The sequence below is a fragment of the Lepisosteus platostomus genome, chromosome 8 (genome assembly GCF_059453375.1).
Source record: "Lepisosteus platostomus isolate fLepPlt1 chromosome 8, fLepPlt1.hap1, whole genome shotgun sequence".
NCBI classification, from domain to species: domain Eukaryota; kingdom Metazoa; phylum Chordata; class Actinopteri; order Semionotiformes; family Lepisosteidae; genus Lepisosteus; species Lepisosteus platostomus.
This window is the reverse complement of record NC_142618.1, coordinates 5,690,837-5,715,867: the sequence shown is the minus strand read 5'-3', so window position 1 is coordinate 5,715,867 and position 25,031 is coordinate 5,690,837. Positions and strand designations below refer to the sequence as shown.

At 40.3% G+C, this 25,031-nt stretch overlaps 1 protein-coding gene across 7 annotated transcripts in view; it reads left to right on the top strand.

Annotated features, from left to right (window-relative positions):
* Window positions 1-25,031, top strand: part of LOC148655552 (rho GTPase-activating protein 21-like) — a 105,225-nt gene that overhangs the window by 43,646 nt on the left and 36,548 nt on the right. For all 7 annotated transcript variants that reach the window (XM_088642172.1, XM_088642173.1, XM_088642171.1 and 4 more), the window contains 5 exons: window positions 2,184-2,360; window positions 3,625-3,646; window positions 18,392-18,484; window positions 20,318-20,396; window positions 21,469-21,523. In XM_088642172.1, the coding sequence (XP_088498298.1) occupies window positions 2,184-2,360; window positions 3,625-3,646; window positions 18,392-18,484; window positions 20,318-20,396; window positions 21,469-21,523 (426 nt within the window). The remainder of the gene's footprint in view (window positions 1-2,183; window positions 2,361-3,624; window positions 3,647-18,391; window positions 18,485-20,317; window positions 20,397-21,468; window positions 21,524-25,031) is intronic.

Here is a 25,031-nt window from a genome sequence, read left to right as displayed (position 1 = left end):
CTGCTGTGCATCGTTTAACATAAAAACACCAAATAGCCTTGTGAAGTTTTTATCAGTAAAGAGAGGAGTGAAAGTCTTTTTATAAATATTTGACAAGAAATCCATTCTATTTAATGGCTTTTGCAATCGATTACTTTTCTTTGATAGTATTGATTTGGGTTATTGCGGAGTTTGAAAGGTACATGGACAATGAGTACACAGGTCTGAGATTGCACAGCTTCATCATGTTCAGTAAAACTATAAGAGTATTTTGGACAATAAACCTAATTGTTCTACTGTTCTTACTGTATAGTCATTTCTTGTATTGTAGTTATTCTTAGCATTTTAAAACTTACTCCGGTTAGTATATATTTTTTTCAGACTAATGGAATGGAGTTACATAAATTCATAAATATTTTAAGGAGCAGGCAGCACCATAGTGCACTTCAGGTGCATCTGCTTGCATGTTTGTGCAGACGGCAAGGACACATCTTCATAGTTCTGTTTTTGGGGACATAATTTACAGTTTGTGTTGAAGATTTTCTGTATACATCTGTCTGTTAAGGTTCTGTTACTTATGCATAGATAAGTACGCAGTCTGTATCGCGGCACACCAGAAATTCTTGGGATTTATCTTCCTTAAATACCTCTTCGGTAAATCCATCTGAAAATTCACGTTTCGGCCTCTGAATTTTTTAATCCTTATGCATTGTGGCGTTCGTTCACTCCCAGTGCTTTGACTAAAAGTTTCCCTGTTAAATAACAGTCCCTCTTTGGGCTGTTGCTGAACATTTCCATCCAGAATCCTGGGTCAAGATGATCTCATCAGCCCATGTTATGTAAGCCCAGCCCATCCTCTGGAGGGGCTGTACAGCTGGTAGGGGCCATGAGGAATAATGCTGTTTTCTGTAAAAATCTGTAGGTGTTTAAAGAAACCAAAAAATACATCTAAGAGGGAAGTTTATAATTTTACAACCTGTTATTGTTTAGAAGTTCCGTTTCTTGGCAGGTATTTCACTGTTTATCAATATGATGCTGAGTAAAAGATATTCTTGTCATTCAGTGCTATTTGTTTTTATGCAGAAACAATTTATAGGCATCATTCTGAAATCATAGCCAATTTGTTTTAAGCTGACACTTCTTCCAGGCTGTGGTCTGTTTGTAGTACACAAAAATAGCTTTACGTTTGTATGTGTAGAAAGGAGCAAATGTAAATGAAAAGGAGCACCTGATACTTGACTACTCTAACACTTAGCATTGCTTGCTTTTAGATAATATTTTTGAATGGATGTGCTCCAATTCTTGAAGATTATCAGTGTGATTTAGAGATTGATAAATGACCAACTCTTTTCTCACCCATGTTACGCTTTATTAGTAAAGTTGTTGTAATTGAAAACACTAATGGAGGCTTTTGTTATATTAGTGATGCTTATAGGCCTACAGATTGAAATCCTGATTGTGTAAAAGATCTTTAAAAATTTTGCATGTTAATGTAAATACACATTTGTTCAAAGAAATGCTTCTGAACCACTTAAAATGAAAATGTCATGTTTCTTATGTTTAAGGCCCAGACTGTCTAAACTTTAATGTGGTTTGGGGGAGACAGTGTCAGTACTGCCAAAAGCAAGTCCTCTTTTTGTGTTGTTTTTCATCACTGAGCTGGTCCCCGGGTTTGCAAGACAGACAGGTTAATATGCCTGAGCGAGTGTAGGTATTAAAGTCACTGTGGGGTGCGAAGCTACAGGAACCATGAGTGTTTGAAAGTCATTATTTTATTTTTAACCCTATGGCTCTATTGTACAGTAAAAGGCGTTCCTACATCTGGAGCAGTATGAAACAGAGCAGAAAGAGCGGGTTGATGGTGGATCAGTTAAAATGGTTTAAAATCTCATCTTTGAGGATATTGCCTGAGGATGAAATAACCTGCGTTCTTTCAGCGCCAGGAAGAACACAGGCAGGCGTGTGCAGATAGTCGAGGGTGCTACAACACTTCAAACTTTAAAAAGTTCCATTATAATTTGAATTGTTATATATAACGCTTTCCTAGTGAGTAGAAAATGGAGGGTTATTTGCCGTAGCTGCAGCAGTGTTTTGTGGTACTGGTCAAGAAGTGGACAAGTCCTCCATTGAATAAAGTGGCAAGACGTTGGAGGCGAGGAGAGGAGCCTGCTGTGCGACTGAGCTGCGTGTTCTCGCTCTTGCAGGCCAAGCAGAAGGATGCGCAGGAGCAGAGCGCGCTGGCGTCGCCCGCGGAGGAGGAGCCCTTCTCCTGGCCCGGCCCGAAGACGCTCCGGCTCCGCCGGACCTCCCAGGGCTTCGGCTTCACGCTGCGCCACTTCATCGTCTACCCGCCCGAGTCCGCTGTCCACTCGTCCCTGAAGGCAAGCCGAGCCGAGTGAGCCGCCTCCTCCCCCTGCCCCGTGGCACAGAGCCGCAGGGACGTCCCGGGGGGGCCCTGTCGGTGTAGACCGCGGAGCCACGAGAGGGAGACTGAAGGGTTTCCCGAGGGGAGGAACACTCGAACCTCACCGCCTCCTCACCTGCTGGAGCTGGGCCCGTGTGGACCCCCCCCCCCAAAGAGCAAAGCTGGTTTTGTTCAAGGGATGGGGAAGTGAGATGAAGGACTGCCGGACCTAGGGTTTGAAATGCCACGCCCCCGGAGTGTCACTTCGTTCAGTCCGCGGCAGGAGGGCGTTGTCTGGCGTGGGCCAGCGTTGCAGGCCGAGAAAATCGTGCTGTATCAACACCTTTTGAGCAAAACACCCCCCCCACCCCACCCCCTCCGTTCCCTTCTGATTTTTGGGTTTCCTCCTGCTGCCCTTTGCCACTGCGTCTTTGCTATTGTATTTAAATGATTGATCGCTTTCAGGGTCTGAGAAGTGTTTAACGAGGGGAATTACGTGTCTGACTCAGCAGACCGCTCACAAAGAAATCCTGTGCACCCCTTCAGTTGTTTTGGAGCTGTTGTCAAGAGCAGGCCATGGATTTCGCTGGGTTTCCTTAATCACTTCCATATGCTTTTTATGGGCAGTGGCGGAGTCTCGGCTAAAATCAATAGGAATGTTGTTGGTAAAATAAATACTGTAACTAGGTGACTTCAGGAAGAGTGAAAACGCAAACCTGCCCATTCTCATGGAGAATTCATGAGGTCTTCCATTGCTGCACCAGCAAGGAAAACAAAAGGAAGAGAACAGTGAGCAGTTTAGAAGAAGTGCTGATCTGGTGTCAGAACTACTGCACCAAGCGCTTCAGCGTTCAGAGATTAACAGAGAAATCTGTGACCACGCTAATTCAGCATTCATCTGTGCTTTATTCAGTACTGAGTTTGGAAAATGGTGAATACAACTGCTCTGTTACTGTAAGCTGGCTTGACAGTAAACCTATTATAAGTTTTTTATTGCTTTCAGTTCATTTTTTAACATTTTATAGGGGCACATTCTGCAGTAAGCTAGAATGCGGTTCGTTATTGTCTGATAACGTGCAATCAGCTGATTCAAAATAAGTTGTACAGTCCCACAAGCAGACAAATATACTCCATAGCCTTATAGTTAACTCATTTAATACTACCTGATTACATTTGAAGGCTAAAAAGGAATATTTGCCTAATCACTCGGGATATTCATTTTTATTTTTTTTATTTTACAGGATGAAGAAAATGGCAACAGAGGTAAGATACTTGATTTTGTAGTAAAAAAAGTTTACCAGCTCCAGCTGTAAATACCCTGGAATTGTATTAACGTAGCTTAATGAATGACTCTCATGCCATTTAGCTTGGATGGCTGGGCAGAACTGAAGTAGATAATTGCTGTTTAAGGCGTAGTTTGTTGCTGATTGCCTCTTCATTCGGAGGAAAGCTGCTGGGAGAGAAGCACATGTCAGAGCTGTCTGTACAGCAAGATGCTGCTAAAATCTACGAATGTTACACTCCCCCACACGCACCTTCGTTCATCTTGTTCAACAAATGAAGGACAGTTTACAAGAATGGAGGAATTTCTTTCTGGATTTTTGTGAGCAGGTCTTATTTGCAAGAGAACTTGGTGGGGAGGATGTTATGGTGTCATAGGCAAATTAAAAGAGCTCTGCAAAACTGCTAAACTTCCCTGTCATGTAGAATTGCTTGGGATGCTTGTGAAAACTTGTATCTTGTTGGCTTCAGGTTTGTAGTTAGCACTTGAATTTAAGCTGCATAGACTCTTAAATGTCTGCTTTTGATCTTTTACATCGTCTGAATGTCACACTTTATGAAGTGTTTTTTTTTTTACTTTTGAAAAATTAGTTGCCATGACTTAATAAAATAACGAGGCTGGTCTAGTTTGTAGAAATAAATGTGGGGCAAGGGGCTGTGATTTAGTATTACAGTAATAAAATAAGCACTTCCATCTGAAGTGTCTTATTTGCCTCTGAAACATTAACCACTCCAAATTGATATTGTCGTCTCTTGCATGCTACACTACAGCAAATGATCGTAACGACTGGGAAACGGGTATTGACAGTGGTCACACAATCCACTTAGTGCCACTGCATGGAAATAATGAATCCCAGTTGTCTGTGCTTTGCATGCTACTGTGGCATTGTGTTGTCTGGAGACCAAAGAGACAGGCGACAGATGAACGTTTGTAGAAAGCTCAAATTCATTGTAAATGTGTAATTTTATTTCTATTAATTATCTAGCAAGAACTTTTTTGGGGCCGCTTTTGGTAGCGCATGAAGCGAGCATTCTGGGAGAATGGGCCTGGTGGGAGTGTGCAAGACTGGCTCTGGGTGTGTCCGGCCTTGCACCCGTTGTGTGCCAGGATAGGCTCTGCCTCCTCCTGCGACCCTTTATCAGACAGGGCAGTTGGAGAATGAGTGGACCAAGCACGTAGTCAAAGACGAGATGAGGTCTTTCATCGTTTAATGTGATTTTTTTTCTGAATTCGGTAGCCTTTCAAGCACGCGTTGTAGTGTTAAAGATGGTTCTGTGTTTTGAAAAGATGTGGGTTTTGACTTATTTAAGACCACTTTATTTTCTGCTGCGCTGAAACTGCTTGCTTTTTAATTGTACCTCTTAAAGCAGCCTGAGTGTCATTGGTTGAAGCTTGCTCCTGTGGTACTCAGTTGGTAGCCTAATCTTTCTAGGGCTGTTAGCTTTCAGCTCTTTGGTATGGTACTCTCTGCTTCCTATAACATAAATGTTGAGGTAACGGATGTCTTTGGCCTGCTCTCTCTAACCAGAAAGCAGACATGTTCCTGCATGGTTTTATTTATAGTGGCTTGGAATAGCAGTCACTGGACATTGTGGGCACTGTGAGGACGAACTCGAAACACACATTGAAGGTTTTAGTGTTGTGCTCTTCCTAAACAGCGTAGCAAAGTTGATTGCATTTAATGGTAACACTTTGCTGCTTTATACCTTGCCCTAGTGTATATACATGTGTTCAAAGCTTCCCTGGTCCTTGGATATGTTGCACTCATGTCACCCTCTTTACAGGATACAACCGAATTTCTGCCATTTCATTTTTCACCTGCATGCGTGACATTAGCAGCACATAGGAGAGCTCTGCTTCATGTTTACCATGTGCGAATCTGTGTCCATGTCCATCAGGTTTGGATCGCTCCTTTCCCTCCGTTTAGCCCCCTTTCTTGATTTGAAAACTGCCCTCTTGTCCTTTATAATACCATACCACTGGTGTTCCTTCTGTTTTTCTTCCTTACATTTGACTGTTTCCCTGATGGAACTCCATTGCTATCCTGCTGCAAAACATCTGTGGTTCCTTCTTCATCCTGAGAATACTTGAAGGATAGATCGTGTTTGTTTGTTTGACTGGATGCCATATGTGAAGGAGCGTTTGGATTTTGGTAAGAATTTCACATGCTGATGTAAAGGGTGTTGCATCTGGAATTTTTCCAGTCTGAGCACACTTAAATGGTGTATGTTCCCTTACAATTAATGGAAGCATAATCATTTTTGTCATCTCTAGGGAGAAAAAAAAATTCTTTGTGATTCCGATTGCTCAAGACATTTCGTAAACTTCCCAAATTTATGTTCCAAGTATTTTGCTTCAGAAGTTTTTTGAACAAGCTTAATTTGGGGAACTTAGGCATTTAAAACAGCTGTTCAAATATTTGTTTTGTTTTTTGTTCTAAAGCAGAATTGCAAGTTAGAAGTCCTGAGATTGTTTTTGTTCCATGCAAACAGCAGAGTGAGTAATCGTGTGAACAACAGAAATTCCCCGATGGCTTATTGGTATAAGAACCAGCCCCACTCCTTAAGGAACTGCACTGTTTCTGAGATGTATCTGTTTGTCTCCCGACGGCGGTTTACTTAGCTAGTTATGTTTCGCTTTGGTAAATAAGTAAATACATTCCTCTGACAAATGATTGATAGATACTTGATTAATCCCTTGGGGTAAATTGCAGATCACAAATGATCACATTGCTTTAGTACTGGTAAATATATTTTTTCTGCAATTTGCACAGTCAGTGCTTAATATGAAGGAACAGATGTGATCTTCATGTGTTCAATTTATTTGATCAGTGGTGGTTAATTTCCCTTGCCACTTTAACTTCTAGATGGAGCACGCTTTTTATTGTCATGTAAATTAGCTTGACAAGATAAGTACAGTAACTGGGCATTGCCATAAAGCTTATTACTTTTGTTAATCAGAAGTATTTATTAATCAAAAATATTCAAATGTTTCGTATTCAATGCTATCAGTTTGCAATTATTTCTGCTCAGGAAATAAGTCTGTTTTTATGCTGCCTGCATTTTCTTACATGTTTTGAATAATACCATAGATTTGTTGTTTAAAGGTAAAACAGTCCTTCTATGACAGTGTTTTTTTCCTGTTGGAGGAACCTTGTGAGCTCTGTAAAATAATTCACATTCACATTTTTGCTCTTGCAGTGGTGGTTAACTTAAAAACAAGCTCCATATATAATTACTGAATTACACACATTGATATACACAATACCTAGTGCAGTTAACTTACAGGTTCTTGTATACACTCAAAGCAGTTTGCTCTTTTTATGCTAGCTCATAAAAATGGGAGGTTTAGCATCTTCATTTTTTATTCTTTAGATGTGCAAACCTGAAATGCATAAGAACTGCATAAGTCTGTAGTCTAAACATCACTTATTTCACCAGATCAGATAACCAGGATTCTCCAAGGGTCACCGTGCAGCTAACATGTCTCTGGGTTTGGGTGGGTTAGACATGGCCTGGGTATCCTTGGAGTTTAGGGCACTGGAGACTTTCCTGACACCGGTACTGGCACGGCTGGCAGTGAAAGCTTCATGATAGTCAATATTAGTCCATTTAATTTGTTACTTAAAATTAACCCAAAGAATTTAATGTGTGGGATATATCTACATGTCATTTCTACATCAACCACTGTCCATGTTATTTTTAACATGGGTGTACAATTTTACTGGGTGTAAAAACATTCGACAAGTGTTGTGCGGTTCTAGTGAGCGATGTCTTGCAAATGTTACTTGAAGGCTAATGAAAGCTTTTAACGAGATTATCAAAGGATATGTCTTGAGGCAGGATCTGAGGACTGTGAAAGTGTTCGGCACAGTGCAAGAATGGATCGTTCTCACAAGCAAGTTTAGTATCTGCCAGTGACAGAATTAGGGAAGCAAATTTATGGTGTTGGTGGATCCAGTGGTGATTTGGACAAAACTGAACAACGACTTGTTGATTGTTGATTTTTGATTTGTTTGACTTGTTGAGCCTTTGAAACAGAAATTAATGTTTAAAGGCTCTGCTACAATATCTTTTCCCAATGTCTGAGAGCTTGTGAAAGAAAAATAGGAAGGAATTTTCTGTTGCATCATGGCTGAACATGAAATTGAATGGAACTGTGCCCAGCGTCACAGAATTACATTATTAAATGCGAAACAACACAGCAATGTCCAAGTCCGCATAAAACTGCCAGCCGGGCTAGAGGAAACTGAGGCCAGAAATGCAGAATAGGGTCCAAGCTGAAAAAGTCTTGTCTTCATTTCAAAAGCCGTATTGCCTTGAGAAGCTCCTTGTGACAGTGTATGAGGTAGGCATTGCACCATCCGCGATTGTAATCTTAAGGTGTTTATATGGAACATTTCAAAGCAGTTCATTTTAAAACTTTTTCTTTTGTGGCACATGTACAGTATAGTGTAAGTCCCTGGGTTCGTCTCTGGACTTGCGAGTTCTAGATCATCCCCCCCCCGACCCCGACAAGCCTTTTTTCCTTCCATTTATTTGTTTTGCCTGCAGTTGACGTTTTTCCTACCCTCCCAATCGGACGCCATCTGTAAGAGGTGCTCGTTTCCCCCCGAGACGCTCGCGGTGAAGCCGCCGGCAGGAGCTGGCGTGGGTGTGGGGGAGCGCTGTGGCTCTGGCGAGTGGCGCGGCGATCTGGCGGCCGCGCTGCGGGTCCCGGTGACGGTCATAATAATAATAATAATTGCTTACACTTATATAGTGCTTTTCTGGACACTCCACTCAAAGCGCTTTACAGGTAATGGGGATCCCCTCCACCACCCCCAGTGTGCAGCCCCACCTGGATGATGCGACGGCAGCCATAGTGCGCCAGAATGCTCCCCACACACCAGCTCTCAGTGGGGAGGAGAGCAGAGTAATGAAGCCAATTCATAGATGGGGATTATTAGGAGGCCATGATTGGTAAGGGCCAATGGGAAATTTGGCCAGGACACCAGGGTTACAGCCCTACTCTTTTCGAGATTTTTAATGACCACAGAGAGTCAGGACCTCGGTTTTACATCTCATCCGAAGGACGGCGCCTGTTTACAGTATAGTGTCCCCGTCACTATACTGGGGCATTAGGACCCACACAGACCGCAGGGTGAGCGCCCCCTGCTGGCCCCACTAACACCTCTTCCAGCAGCAACCTTAGTTTTTCCCAGGAGGTCTCCCATCCAGGTACTGACCAGGCTCACACCTGCTGAGCTCCAGTGGGCTGCCAGTTGTGAGCTGCGGGGTGATGTGGCTGCTGCCTGTAGTGCTGTGCCCTCTCTGCCCCTCAGCCAGGGTCGGCCCTTCCCGAACTGGCGTGTGCACACCGCGGGCTGGTGCAGCCTCTCGGGCGGTACGCCCGCTCCCGTGGCCCATGACAAACGGGAGAGTGGACGGCGGTATGGGCTTTTATCTGTTCGTGTGGCCTTGTGTGTTCCGCATCCCTCTCCCAAGTTTAGATGGCACGTCAGCCCTGAAGACGTGGAGGAGGAGTGTGTGTTACCATGGTAAAAACATAGCCTAGCCACAAACATAACCACGGATCCACAATTAGCGCCTTCACAAAGACGGGCTTTCTGTGAGGAAAGAGGGAAGAGAAGTCGATGGTTTGCATAATGGCGTGCAGAACAGATCTGACAGTACAAACTTGTTGCTACCGAGACAAAAATAGCCAAAGTGGGGGGGGGGGGATTACTAAAAACAAGTAAAAGCAACGTCATTGTGCGAAAGTGAAAGGCGAATTGTTTCCTAACAAGCACACTGTGTCCAGTTTCATTCCGCCAGAGGAAGCCATGAAGAAAGGAGGTGATCTGGCAGGGAGAGATGGAACTTGAAGACCTGGGAATACATGGGCACTGAACTATAAATTCTCACTTCTTTCTTTGGAAGAAAGGTGTTAAGGTTAGACAAGCTGAAACAGTGCAGAGAAGCCAGTGTGACTGGTGTTGCTCTAGATGTGATAATAGTTGCACACAGGCTCGGAGACGCAGTGCCCCTCTCCTGGCTCATCGAGCACATGTCTCGGTTTCACCTGTCAGACACGTTCAGCATCACTGAGCCCTGTAGACTGTAGTGAGTGTCAATGAAAATGACAATTTTAAATCAAGTCTGTGGGATGATGGGTTTCTGTATTTTAATTAGCATTAAATTGTTTATTGAATTACCTTTTAGATCTGGTATTAAAGTTTTAATTAGACCTTTTATCTGTCAAAAGATGATTAGTATACAGTATGTTTAAAGGTTCATACCTACGGTATTTAAAATCGCTTGAAAGATTACTTAAATCTCAACTAGAGCTTTTCAAAATCTTACTTCAGTGAAGTGCTTCACATTTGAATTGTTTATGCATAGGGAAACAAAGCCTTGCTTGTTCTGTGCTTTTCTTTCGTGTTCTCATGAATACATGTTATAATATGCTAATTTAGAAAGAGGGCAACCAGGAACATGTCAGCTTAATGCTGTAAGCATGTGTCATGGTGTCTACGAAGTAAACAGCTGCTCTGTTTGCCCTGAGAATACTCGTCTTCCATTGGATGAACCTGCCTTGAAGCGGTTAATTCCTGTCAGGTCACTTAAAGACATAATATCATTTAGCTCCATCTAGTGTTCAGGCTGAAGATGCGCACAGGAGAAATAAGGGCCCTTAAAGCAACGGTTGAAGTAATGCCCTTTAGTAAACAGGAAATGTGCAGTACTGTTTAGCCTAAAGATTTTTCTATAGCCTGGACCACCTGCCTGCTCCATTTAATTGATTTTATTGATTGTACGGTTAGACGTTTCACAAACGCCTCCGTCTTGAGATTCTTGTTGAGTTCACGATCGCTCTCTCTCTGGCCAGTGTTGTAGTGAAGAGCCTCAAACACAAGGGTTTGAAGCATTAGAAAAGTATGCTGAGTCATGGGGAGATACCTGTGTGTGAGTCTTAGAACTGAATGAAAACCGATCCCCTTTGTGAGTACGTTTGGAGTTTAATGAGGGGGCAAAATGTATACACAGGGACGTTTTCAGCTCTTTAGAGTACAAATGTAATCAAACTTTTTGTAGAACAAAAATCAAGGTTATACACTATAGTGGGGCACTGGAGGGTCACTTTTTTGTGTTGCATTCATCGGCTTATATGAAAGAGATTTCACATCAAAAGGGCCTGTTACAAGAGGCAGTGTTTCGCTCTGTGGGTTATGTACAGTATAGTGCACCTTTCAACTGGGAAGCTTTATTAGAGGAACTAGTCACACCCCGTGCTTGTTCTATAGAAAAGACTTTGTTCCTTGTTGAAACGAGACTTTACCGTTTCAGAGGAAATTGGTTAGGAGTGAAAGGTAGCACACCAAACATGGTGCTGTGTACTGTACTCACTGACCTTTCCCCTGCTGTCGAAGTGTTTGAAGAAGCTGAGGCGTTTAAATCCCATCCTTCCAAAGTGCCATTGTTGGGAGAATCATGCCCTGTTTTAGACAAAGTAAGATCCGTTTCAATTGAACGGATTCATTTAATTTCTGCATTGGAGTTGATATGTCTAATGTGTTACTGTGCAATTCTGGAATGTGTGGACGTTTTTTTGCACCGACGTATTCAATAGCCTGCAGTTATTTTTTAACTGTTGTTTCTTATTTTTTAGGACATTTCTGTTCAGTTCAAGGAAACAAACAGTCCTCCTTTGTTGTTTAGTCATTTTAAAAATGTTGCATTAATTCTTAGAGCTGGTGATGAGAAATCTAATTATTCCCGATAAGGCCTCCTGAGACCCTGCTAGGAGACTCTTCACAGCATCCTCTCGGAGGACTGTGTAAAACAGACATTTTAACTGGAGAGTTCTGGTGATTGATCACCTCCATTGTGTCTGATTCATACATCCTTAGGTATATTAACCTTGCAGATTTTAATGTTGCATTTGTGACTCAACTATTTCAAGCTGCACACCAGTCGCTGGCTGCCATGCTGTTTTACAAGAGCGAAATCCTCCTTCAGGTAAAATGAGGATTCAAACTTCAAAACGTTTTAGAGAGAAGCCGGGGGAGAAGGGCGCAGGGGGGTACACGGGACCTTTTCTAATGCTGCAAGTAGTTGTCTTAATGAAACTACTCTTAAGTGTAGCACATCGTTGTGTGGAATTTTCTTATGAGGTGAATTTTTATAGATGATGAAGAGCCATTGTGTGAGTAAAGTTCCCTGTGTCTGTATTATGCCACAATAAACAAATGAAACCTGCTTTGTGATATTGTATGGTAAGCTGTAATTGGTGAGATAGTCAGTTTGACTTTGGACAATTATGCACATATGTCTGTTCCACTGGAAGGTTCTCCAGTATCTGTTAGCATACAAGTGCTCATAGTCTTGCGGTGTAAAAAAAACTTTTTTTTGGAAGGACTTTGTAAGACATACAAATATCCAGAGCCACAGAGCCTGCATAGATGGAGCTTTATCGTGGAAACCTGAAAGTGTGGTTCCTAAAATGAAAAGACCTGATTTCCAAGGTCCCAACCACCTTTTTGTAGGAGGGAGCCTTATTTTAATTATGGTATAATTGAGTTCAGTACCTGCTTTCATTCCAGACAATATATGAGATTGGCATGCTTTTCCAATGTGGACACTGAATTAAGACTTCAGTCAACAAGTATCAGATTCTAAACCCATGATAGTTTTTTAATTGTGAGCTCCCTAGAAAGAAAGTAGCATGGATAGAATACAGTTAAGCTACATTAATTGCTTTTGACTATAAAGCAATTGTGGTCAGTTGTAGGATAATGTACGAGAATGATAAAAGCAGGCCATAGCTCAGTATGAATTAGGATAAATTCATAAATCATATTCACCTCCTTGGTAACTCAGTAATTTGCTTTTTTTGCTGTAACAGTTTCTTAAATCTGTAAATCTGTGAGTGTGGACATAATGCTTTTGTTCTGCTTATATGCTTAGAGCCCAGGAAAACCAATTGTGCTATATTCTCCTGGGGATTCCTCCTCTAAGCCAAGAGCTGCGGAAAGCCAGATTAAAGAATCATCATTTTAAAAAAAAAATTCAATTGATCTTAAAAAGGAAATTGGAAAAACTAGGTCATACATTTTTCTCATCGTCTTCTTCATACATCAAAGGGTGTGTCTAGTAATTTTGAGCAGTAAAGCAAGGTGGAGCTAGCTCAGTTCCTTATTCATCCATTCGTGATCGGCTAATCCCAGTGAGGGTCTGAACAAGCCACAAGGCCGCGGGTGCAAAGCTTTTGCACTCTTACTGTCTTGGCCCTGACTCATTTACATTGTTCTTATGGTGAAAGTTATGGGGGCAACTTTCTGGTCCCTAACCTCAACGTATAATGGGGATTGCTGCTAATCACCTCGACTTTGCTAACTAAGCACAGCTTCAGTGGTGGGCAAAGTACTAGACATGTACTGTAGGAAGGACTCACTTTGGGATTCTTGGGGATTATAAAATGTACGTAAATACGAGTAATTTGCTAGTTACATGCAGGGTATGTGTAAAGTGAAAGATTTTGGTATTGTAGCTTAAGTGGTCAACATTACAGATCTTCTCCACTGCGAGGTCATTTAGTTATTCAGCAAAGCTGTTGTCTGTAGTGACACTGCACAAGAGTACTTGTGATCCCATTTCTCACCATTAGAGGGAGTATAATATAGTAGTGGAGCAGAGCTGTTTATTTAAAGGGTGAGGTTGATGTCTCTGCCTTACATAACGCTCTGCCCTCTATTCACGGCACACTCGATGCACATTAAGTGACATTCTTAAGATGTTGCCCACTCTGTGAATCTCACTTTCACTGTCCTTCTTTTAAAAGACTAAAGGTTAAATAACAAGAGGGGGGGGAAACAGCAGCACAGCAAGATTGTAACAGAGATTTAAAGCCGTTAATGCTAATACAAGTGTGACAATTCCATGGGATTGAACGCCCACGCATTCGTGGAGGAACTGGAGCAAATGCATCTAGTGCAGTTAGTTTCAACGTGTCAGGCTGGTATTGTACAGGAGGTGAATTTAACAGCTGAGCTCCAGTTAACCTATTTTTCTGCAAAGGGTATTAGATCTTCCACGGTGTTGTCCTAAATATAATTTCACTAACTTTTAAGCCATGTACTTATTTCATTTTCATTTTGAACAGTAAAGCAAGGTGGAGCTAGTTCAGTTTCTTATTCATCCGTTCATGATCTGCTAATCCCAGTGAGGGTCTGGACAACCCAGAAGGCTGAGGGTGCAGAGCCTTAAGCTTTCATTTCATAGTGCGCATGATTGTATTAATCACAGGACACATTTCGGCTCTATATATAAGCATTAATATATAGCCCCCACACTGGACTAAGCCACAAGGCTGTTCCCCTAAAATTCCTTCATGTTTGTTAGATCTTTTTTATTGCACAGTGTAATCATCTAGTGGTGTGTTTGTGCCGTGGAAAGCAGCAGAGACAAATGTGCAACTGATGCTTCTACGTGAATATAATTTTGATGCCTTGTCGTGTACTGTCGCATTACCCATATCTACAGTACTGTAGGCACGCCTACATTTCTTTCATTGTCAACGGGAGTACGTGATCTATCGGAGCTGGTGTCAGTATGCTTGGCGTCTATTCCTTTCATCCACGACATAATACTTGATTATTACGAGGTATTCATTTTCGATCACTTGTTCTGTTGGCGAATGTGGCACTAAACTGTGTCTCTGAAAGCTCGAGAGGAGTATGAACACTTGAGTATTAGCATGCTGTATGGACGTAGCTAAGTACGTAGGCTTCGGATTTGTCACAAACGAATTTTATTAAAAGAGAAAAAATGAAATGAAAAACCGTCTCAAGCTTTCTGAAACCGATTAAGTAAATTACAGATGAAAAATTGACATTTTTAATTGTTCATGTTTTAATTCCCAAATTTTCAGTGCACACAACAAATTTCCAGGGTCGTCTGGCGTACCACAGTCTGAGAACCACCAGTATAAGGCATCAAAAATATGCTGACAGGCACAGAATAACACAATGCACAGAATGGGTATATTTGCAAAAAGAGAATTTGCAATAAAATGCCACAAAGTACCTCTTGCATTTTCTTTTGCAGCTCATATTCATATTTGCAAAGGAACAAGTAAAAGGCTTATTCCATGCTGAAAAGAGAAGAGAAAACACAATGTTTCGGCTGTGAAACTGCTTCTTCAGGTGTCTTCAGCCTTCTGTCGGCTTCACAGCCGAAACATTTTCTCTGTTCTCTTTTCAGCGTGGAATAAACCTATTACATGTTCCTTTGCAGACTATGCTTGCTGACGCAGCTACCCACCTGAACTATATATATATATTTGGATTCAATCAACAGTTCATTTTTTCATACTATAGTGGTAATGTAGATTAGGAGAATTGTCCTTAAAAAATGATTTGACTTGTACTCTGTATTATTCTTCCTAGTCCTGTAGGAAGAGGAGCTGTTTATGAAATTCCTAGGGAAATGTTCCAGAAAAGTATTTGCTGGCAGTATGGGGAAAAGGGAAACTGTTGTTGAACTGTAATCTGAGAGGCATTGCTGAAACTTGTATGATTTACATAATTGTGTCTGGTGCATTGCATTCCATTCATTTTCCTGGCGACAATGTTTTGCCTTTCCCACTTAAATGTGTTTTGAAATTTCTGTAAAGTGTTGCACGTAAACTGGATTGATCTAGTTCCACTTTCTCTTTTATAGACAAACACAAAAAAATAATTAGGAGCAGTGTTCTTTGGAAGTCTGAAGTCTGTACGTTTCCTCTCTAGAAATCAGCTTTACTTCAACCTGACTATTCATTTTATTTAAAGAATCATCAGTTTTTACCAACCTTACTATTGGGGGGGGGGAAAACAGCATTTAGAACAAAGTAATGTAGCTTAATTGCGATAGTTTTAAAATTGTAATATTTTCTCCATATAAGCAGTTTGTACTCTGCAGTAAAAACTTTAAAATTTGTGTTAAGGCTGTCCAATTAAATATAAAACCTAGATTTTGCAATGAATGGTGAACCGATGGGCTTCAGATACCTGGCTCAGCGGTTTATACACACCTGCCACTTTGTGTAAAATGCCTGTTTTTGTTCAAAGTACACTTCCTCATTTTGTGCCACGGCATTGTCACACTGAGGATGAGGTCATGCACTGGGCTGCCTGTCAGTGTCTTCCTGACTGCTTGTATCTTGTTCCCTTGCAAAGTCCTTTGACTGTGATGGAAGAGCTCTCACTTCTTTAAAGGGCAAATCATTAAATACCCTAATATTAAAGCACCTTTTAGTTTGCTCAGACAGATTAATCTGAGCTTATTGATGAAAGAAATGGCATGTTGCATATTTAATTTTTCAGAAGCATTTTGATAAAATTCCACAAAATATTGCTGCTTAAATTGTAATGACTAATAGTTTAAAGCCTGTAATTGTACTAAGAAGTGATTAATGAATTGGTACATTGAGGTGATGCAACTATTGGAATACCACAGGGACCACTGCACTACCTGTGTTTTTGCCTCTTATTAATGTTTCGATCTTAAATACAAACTTCATTAATACAAAGTAAAAATGATTGTTTACTTAATTGTCCCAGTGCTTAGGCTTTTCACTACATATCAGCGATCCAGATTTGTCAAGTTCACAGGTACAGAAATAACAGTTTTACCAAACCCTAAATAAAAAAAGACAAATTATTGTGTAATTCTGGGCCTGACAGATGACATTTAATGTAGGCGAGTGGAGAGCAGAGTGTGTTATTTGCTGCAAGCAGAAACAAACTCCGTATGAAGACCCAGTTGTTTACGTTGGCACATTCTCACAAAGACAATGCAGGGAAACATCAGAAAGGGCAAAACAGGATGTTAACACTCGGAATTAAATGATCTGGTAAGATTTCATTTCGGATAATGTGTACATGATTGGTCATGACATTCCAAGCTATTACTCCTCTGTTTTCATTTCATGGATGTAAATGAATGTCCTACACAAATAGACTAAAAACTCTTTAACGGAGAAGCAGCAGACACTCTTGTGTGGTTTCAGCATTTGCTGAGCACAGTTCACCCAGCGGCTGTGCTGGGGTTTCCCTGTTCTGTACACACTACAGCGCCATGTGGTACGTGACAGGTTGGCTTGTTTCACACATGCTGTGGTTTTCATCCAGTTCTTTGTATTTTCTTAAAAATCTTGTAGGAGGCCCTTTGTTACTGCAGCTGTTAATGGAAATTGGCTGTATTTTATTTCCTATAGGCTGTACATAGCTACAGCAAATACTCTAATACTTCCATAAAATAATGAAGCTGTAATATTTTAACCTTGTGTATGTGCAAGAAATATGTCTGAATTTAGTCGGCAACTTTTCAATAGCATTAACAGTCAACCCAATGGATGTCTTCATAATGGGAGTGAAATAGGAGCCAGGGAACTCAATGGGTGAGCATTTAAGACTGAGAACTGGAGACACCGCCTTACACAAAGGGCTGTGGGGGTATGGAACAACCTGCTTACCCTTTTTTGTAAATGCTGATATGCTGCTTTCTTTAAAAAACTTCTTGAGATCCTTGAAACAATTAGCTAATTGCTACCAAACTGGCTGAATGTCCCCCTTTGTAACTTCATATAGTAAAATTGTCAAATGCAGTTGCAGTTGGTTTAATGGACTTCTGTTTCCTGAACAAAAACTTCTCCAGTTTAAGCTCTTTATATAATTGCAGGCCAGAAAGTGGCTTTCTTTTGTTTTTCATTGCAAAGCATTTTTTATATAGCAACAGAACACTAAATGTACTGTAGATCTGGCCAAGTGTACCTGGACTTTTGTCTGTGGTCTGCTCTTTTCCTTAGGGAGCCGTTTTGTGACACGGATACAAGATACAGTGGCAGAGTTGCTGACACGATTGTAAGGAGGCCCTAGGAGTTCGGCCTTCCACTGGTGGTTGAACTAGGATACCACAAAACATGTATAGGTGGGAGGGCGGTTATGTCGGTCAGTGAAAGGGCACTCTGTGCTGCCTACTGCTGGAGTCTTTCACAGTTTTTATTCACCTTCCCTCTGTGTTGCTTAAGGGACTTTGGCCTATGCATCTCAACTGCAGAGCAGCTGGGGGTTCAGTCAGTGAAAGTGATTGGTCACTTAAGGAGATGCCAGTGGCCTACTATATTGGCTTGTGTGATAAACTAGTTATTGTATAACTTGTTCTGGTTTGTGTCTTAAGCACTGCGCTTCCAATTACGCATGCGCCGTGGGACACTTAAATGAGCTCCAATAACAAGACTGTACGCCTGCTAGGATGAAAGGAAGGATGATCATACCGAGTCTGAGTTATCAAAGCAATGCATGCTCTTGAGATGGTTGATCAGGGTCTTCTTGAGATGAAGGAGAAGCACTTGTTTTATAAGCCCTTCCCTGTAGTTTCCACTTGTGTCGTCTGGTTCGTGTTTCTAAAGAAATCCACTGGGCTCACTTGGTCAGGAACTTAAAGGAAGGCGTAAAGAAGGAATAACACTTAGGAAGGGAGAAGAACAATTTACTTGGAATGCATGTGAAACTGGAAGTTATTCATTGCCATTCCCAAGAGAACAAAAACAGGTCTAAAGAGTTAACTTTCCAGCGGTTGTACGGAAGTTGATTGAGAGAACTCAAGTGAAGTTCGTGTTTTGTGCCTGTGCGTTTGCTTTGTGTGAGCCAGAAAGTGGTCTAGCATGCCTGTGCAGTGACTCTGTATCACCGTGTCGTGCAGGGAGACAGCGAAACAGACTGGAGCCCATGGATACCATCTTTGTGAAGCAGGTGAAGGAGGAAGGCCCTGCCCATACTGCTGGACTTTGCACAGGTAGGGTTTTAAATCGCCTGCATATCTGAGCTAAGGGTTACTAGTAAACAGGATCTTCAAACACGCAATTATTTTAACTTTTCTGCCATTTTTGTTTTAGTGGTTTCTTATTGAATGTTGCTGCTGCTCTTGGATTTCACTACATTCACATTTGTCATTAGATCAAATGCTTACTGTAATGTTTTGATGGGGTTTCTGTGACTGTGCTCTGTTCTACCTTTTGAAGCATACCCAGCTGTGAAAATGCTCAGCTTTACTAGAATAACTAATGTAGCCATGATTCAACACACCTTTGTCCTATGTATGTCCGTTTTAGACAGCTATCTCCTTCATAGGAGAACATAAGACTGTTCTACTAGGAAGCTTTTTGGCAAACAGTGAAACAGATGTTACCGGTTTCACTGTTAAATTCCTACTAGGCTGTAAATATTTTAAATACCAGTCGTTTCTCTGTAGGATGTTTTCTTTTCTCTGTGGTATAACAGGTTTGGAGACAGTAGTGTTAAGTTACCAGTTCTCATTTGTGATCTTCACCTTTCTAACAGTGACAAGTCTGAAATCAGAAATCGTGATTCTCTTAACATACCAACAGGCACCATTTTTCAATAGGATATACTGTATGTTCCATTCACATTTTATTCTTATCTCGGTAATGTATTACTTTAGTTCTGTTTTGTCTGTAACTTATTTCAGACTTTGACATGTTAATATAATCATCATATTAAGTCGCTGAAAGCATGAACACCAGCTTTGGTGTCTGTTATTGTATAAACTTGTCTTTTGCATACATTAACTTGAAAGGAAGGTGTGTACTGCTTTCGAGTACTTAAGAATTCTCGCAGTCCTGCAGTCCTTGGTCAGGTGTTCAATGTCCCCTTCTACTGACCTGTAACTGGAGCCATTCCAGTCTCTTTCGGAAACTATAGTTTTAAGTCCATGTATTCCTGAACTAAAAAATAACAAGCGTGCAGTTACAGACTTAATTACCGTACGTGTGTTTCCGAAAAGACTTTGACACCTTTCTTAAAGGGACAAACTGGTGGATTCCAGACAGTGTATGTTTGGCTTACAAAACATCTTTCAGAAATCAGATATCTTTCCTGCAAGAAAAACACTTAGGAAAAATTGGGTTTATTCAGTTTGACTTAGTAAATCCCTTAAATTTTGTTTGTACCTCCTCAGACTTGTTTCCATTCAGCTTTTTAAAGTAACTTTATTTTCTGCTTTCAGCTGTGGAGTATACAGTATGTTTGATTTCTTCACTTTGTTTTTGGAAACGCTTTCACAAGCATTTGGAATTATCTGCTAATTTCTGCTTCTCCATAACATTTTATTTTCTGAGGGCCATCAGTGGCCTGTAGAGAAATGTGTAGCAATTAAGGACTTTTTTGACTTCAGAAAACAGAATTTATTATAGCACAGGCAATGGGGACATCATGCAGAAATGTTCAAGTGGTACAGTTTACCAAGAAATAGTATAATATTGCATTGTACAGCTCTACAGTACTCTGTACATAGGTCTTGAGGTTTTAATAGAAATTGGTGCTAGCATATTCTATAATATGTATTTTAAAAATTTTCTTTCTAGCACAAACAGCTTCCACAGCACATGTCTACTGTATTTAATGTCTCTATCCCAGGATCTTGTGATGCAGTCCTGCCTGTTTTCCTAAAGACAGTTTAAATTGCTGAACATTATTTACTCTAAATGCAATCCACTTTGAGCTATATATCTACTGTAAATATTCTAGAAGTTGTATTCACTGAATACGTAAATTGCAATGCATTTAAATGTTGTTGCAGTTTAATAAGTGGTTTAATTTTTCTCTTCAGGGGACAGAATTGTGAAAGTGAATGGAGAAAGTATAATTGGAAAGACTTACTCCCAAGTAATAGCCTTGATTCAGAACAGGTAAGAAAGCTTGCTTAAATAAAATGTTCTGTAGATAATTCATAATCCAAATTGTACTTTCACTGAATTAGATTTTGTAAAGACCTCGGTTGGCAATGTAAAAATGCTTTAGTATTGTATCTTTTAATATTGTTTTTATGCATTTGTACACTGTAATGACTGTTTTTGGAACAATTGTATAGAAACGTGTCTGTGTATTTATCAATACATTTTTTGTACATTTTCACTAAAACATTGCTCAGTCACTGTAGTATTATTTTTTCAAATCTATAAATACAGCACTTGGATGAGTGATGGGCAATTTAAGTGCCAGTCGATTCATTGTTTCTGAATGCCATTTTGGGGAATCAATTTTACAATTTTACACTCTCCTAAGTTCCCTGAGATGTACACTGAGCATGGGGTGAAAACCCGAACACAGAGCCCTTTCTAATCGCACGTTTGCCTTTTCCTCCGTCCCCTGCTTTTTCACATGAACGAAGAGCCCCTTCACTGGTGCTGTGCGCCGAGGCCAAAGGCAAAGTAAACGGCAATATTAAATGCCCCCTCCGTCACACAATTCTCTGTTTTTACCAAAAGTGTGTTTAAGTTCTCCTGATACCCGCGTTGTGCCTGCAGTCAGAGTGGAAGAGGCTGAGAGGCATGTGAGGAAACGATAAAGAATTTGGAGATGTACAGATTTATTCCATAATAGACTCCGGCTGTATACCTTCTTTTTTCATCATCTCAGCCCTCTGAGCAAAGATTCCGAGACGGATATTAAGCTTATCCTTTTTCATCTGAGCTCATCAAGCAACCCACAAAGCAAAAAAGAGCCTTTTACATTTTGGTTCAGGTGGGTGGCTGCGTCAGCATGCGTGGGCTGCAAAGGAACAAGTAAAGGTTTATTCCATGCTGAAAAGAGAAGAAAGGAAACACAACGTTTCGGCTGTGGAGCATTCTTCAGATAAAGGCTCCACAGCTGAAACGTTTCCTTTTTTTCCTCTTTTCAGCATGGAATAAACCTACTACTTGTTAGTTTACATTTTATGTTGACTTCATCTTCTAATTTATATGATGTGTTAAATTTTAGTGACACGTTTCTTGAGCTGTGTGTGATGCCAAAAGATGAAGACATTCTACAGCTGGTAAGTGAAAATTGCTTAACGTAAGATTCATCTTTATCTGGTTTTGATACGTTTATTTTTAGTTCATTGTAAGACGACAAACTGCACACCAAGTGCTTTCTTGGTGTGCAGTTTCTCTAGTAACAGGGTCAAGCTGATGTTCCTGTAGAGAAATACATTTCTGGTGAATTGGTTAGTGTCTAAATTAAGTAAAAAAAAAAGAGCATATTTTCATTAAGATGCCAATATGATACTTGGTCACAACTGTAACAGTACATATTTTGTTTTACTTTGAAATCTGGTTATAAACTGTTTTGCAGAATGAGAGTCACAAGTAAAACTGCATCTGTAGCCTCCTATGAGTGTCATTTCAATTCCTGGAGTAACAGTATGGTACTTCAGTACATCGAAGTGTTTATTTCCAGCCTTTACTGGATATAGATTAATTTAATTGAAAAAAAATCTCATAAGTACAGGAAGGCTAAAGGTTTCAAATTGTTTTTCAACTATATACTAAATTGTTGACTGTTTAAAGTGTAGATAAGTAAGCTAAATTACCACCTATGGTTAAACATGAATATCATTACCAGTAGTTCTTGAATTTACTGAGCAGCTTCTTGTATTTCATACAGAAAAAGAGCTGTAAATGCTTTCAGTCATTGCTTTCAGCCTGTGTATTCTTCCTAGTATGTTTTATTTTTGTGTTCTTTAAAGTTAACTTCTTTTAGGAGCTGTAACAATTATGACTATTACATGGTACAAATCACTAGCTAGTTACTTGTTAATGATATGAATAGTGTTTATGTGCTGAGATTTACATTCTGTTTTGGAGAAGACGATTGTTTTCATACATTCTGATATGAAAGCTTATATAGGGCAGTTGAAGTAAAACTATTTGTGGTTCTGATTTAATTGTAACGAGCTCTGCTTTAGAACATGTCTGAGTCTGAAACATGTCGCGTGGCATTCTTATATTGCTGTCGTGGCCACCTAGGGCTGAAAAGCTAGTCAACACTTTTGTTTTCTCTCGAATTGATTACTGTAATGCCCTACTCGCTGGGCTATCTAAATCCACACAGAACAAACTTTAGTAAGTCCAGAATTTTGGGAGCCAGAATAATAACTGCTCTCCTGGATTCCCTGCACTGGCTTCCTGTCAGGTTTCACATTGACTTCAAAATCCTCACGCTTACCTGTGAGGCTCTACAGGACTTGGCACCTCAGTACCTGTCTGCCTTACTTTCGTCCTACTCCCCACCTCACAACCTTTCTTGGTCTAGTTCTGGTTTCCTGAATCAAGCCTGTCTACATACTGTGGGTGACAACGCCTTTTCCTCCTATGCCCCTGAGCTCCTCTTTAGAAGGGCTTTTATTTAACTGGTTCTGTCTGCCCCTGTGCTTTCCTTCTATTCTCCAAACTTTTGTTGTTATTGTGTAATTCTGCTCTCTTCTCTCATTGTGTGCCTTTTTTTCTTACTATAAAGCTCTTTGAGAAGCTACTTCTAAAGGCGCTATATAGAATCATTTATTATCATTAGCACTTTTTTTAAGCTAGCCCCTGCACCAGCAAAGGGGTTGTTTGTGCATTCCTCTACAGCTACAGGAGAGTGTGATTCTTCCTGGTGACCCAGTAAGTCTGCTTGTGCAGTAAAGTCAAGGAGTTGCCTTTTTTGGCAGTTGCATACCTTTGTTGACTGGAGTCCACTCAAAACTGGTGATGCACAGTCAGCTATGAGTAATCCCAGTGAGAGCTGACAATTGGAGGCACAGGTGTGAGCTGGCAATGTATGGACTGTAGAGCCCAGCCCCTTAGCTGCAAGACTCCCAAAGAGATTTTTGCACTGTACAGAAATTTGTTTCTGCTCCATATAGATTGCAAGTATTTAAATGCAATAGGGTGAATAACTTGATTTTAGAATTTTTATTTACTGGTAATTTCTGTTTCAGTGTTTTTTTTTATCAAAAGCAAAATCGCTTTTTTTGAAAAAGGAAAATCTGCCAGCAGTGTCTAGTTTAAACACATTGGGGATTGTTAATGTATTTGGATGCTAAATTGTAACCTTTAACATGAAAGGTGTAAAGGACAATTTATTTTGTCAAGAAGGGTTGTTGTATTTCATTGTATTGTGCAATGTCTAAAACGTAATAGCAATACTAAACATTCTGGGGACACATTTTGTGAGCCATTGCCACAGTTTCACTGCTAACAGTATACTGACAGTTACTAACAATGAAAAAAAATAATTCTCAATGTGAGGAAATATCACAAAGTAGGCAGTGTGGTGTAAAATCACTCGTCCCAAATTGCAGTTTCTCTCCACGGGGATTATTTCAGGCATATCTTTTAAAAATAGAATTAAGGACACATTTTGTCTTGTAGTTCATAGCCGTGTGTGATGGGGGTGTCTGATTAGTCATCACTGATACTGTATGTAACAAACTGGTTTTTGCAGAGTTAAGTATTTTAAAAGTGCTATATTTTTTAAATATCAGCGGTGGTATAAACTGAATTTGTTTATTGTAAGAATGGATTCAGCTGTGGTGCGTTGTTTGGTATTGTAGGTTTTTTACGTATGAATTCAGTCACCTTGAAATCCCAAGAGGTGATATTTCAGAACAGCCAGGAGAGAGATGTCCTCTTTTAGTACAAGTACTTCTGACTGCTGAGGATGCTGGAAAAGTTTTAGAAACATGCCCTAATTATAACACTTGAACTGCAGGAACATGCAATTTGCAATAAATCTGTGTCAGCTACAGGGGCTTTAAAAAAGAAAACAAATTTAGTGTTCAGTTTCTTTTCCCTGTATCTACAGTTTCCTTCATTTTTATAATGGCTAAGAACATCATGAATGAGTATCATTGCAGTTTGTGCTTAATTTTAGTTAATGTTAGTTAAGGAGTTTTGGGACTACACTATGTGCCAGTTAAAGTTTTTAGGTTTATGGCTGACCTTCATTTTCCATTAAAGTCAAAACTTCTTTGTAAACTAGATTAGCAAGTTTTTTTTGAAGGAAGCTAAAAGGAAATACGTATGGTGAACATTGTGGATGTGCCTTGACTCATACCTACTTCTTTTGCTCCTAAGCCATAAACTATTATTCATTTGATGATTGTATTTTATTTGTGCAGTTAGCAGCAGAATAGGGTCTTTGAGCATCTTTGATCTCATTCAACACAGTGAAGGGTCTTACTTTCATTCTGCTGTCATTCTAATGCACAAAGGAAAACCCAGCAATTAGGTCTCATGAATATGCAGTGTTTTTAAACAACTTATGACACTGTGAACAGAAGATGGGTCAAGATACAAACTTTGGTTGTGTGAAATCTGCACCGGCTCCCTGAGCATTAACACAGTGCTGGCAGCGTAGACTTCATTTCTAGACTGCTGAAATGTTCCTCCTCTCTTCTTATGCAGCAGGCAAAGTTTGGCAAATGGCAGTTCTCCTCTTGGTATGGGTGAGTTGGTCAAAGGAAGAAGTTGGCCACTGCAAGATGTTAGTTTTAAAGCCATGTCATTGTCATCTTCACG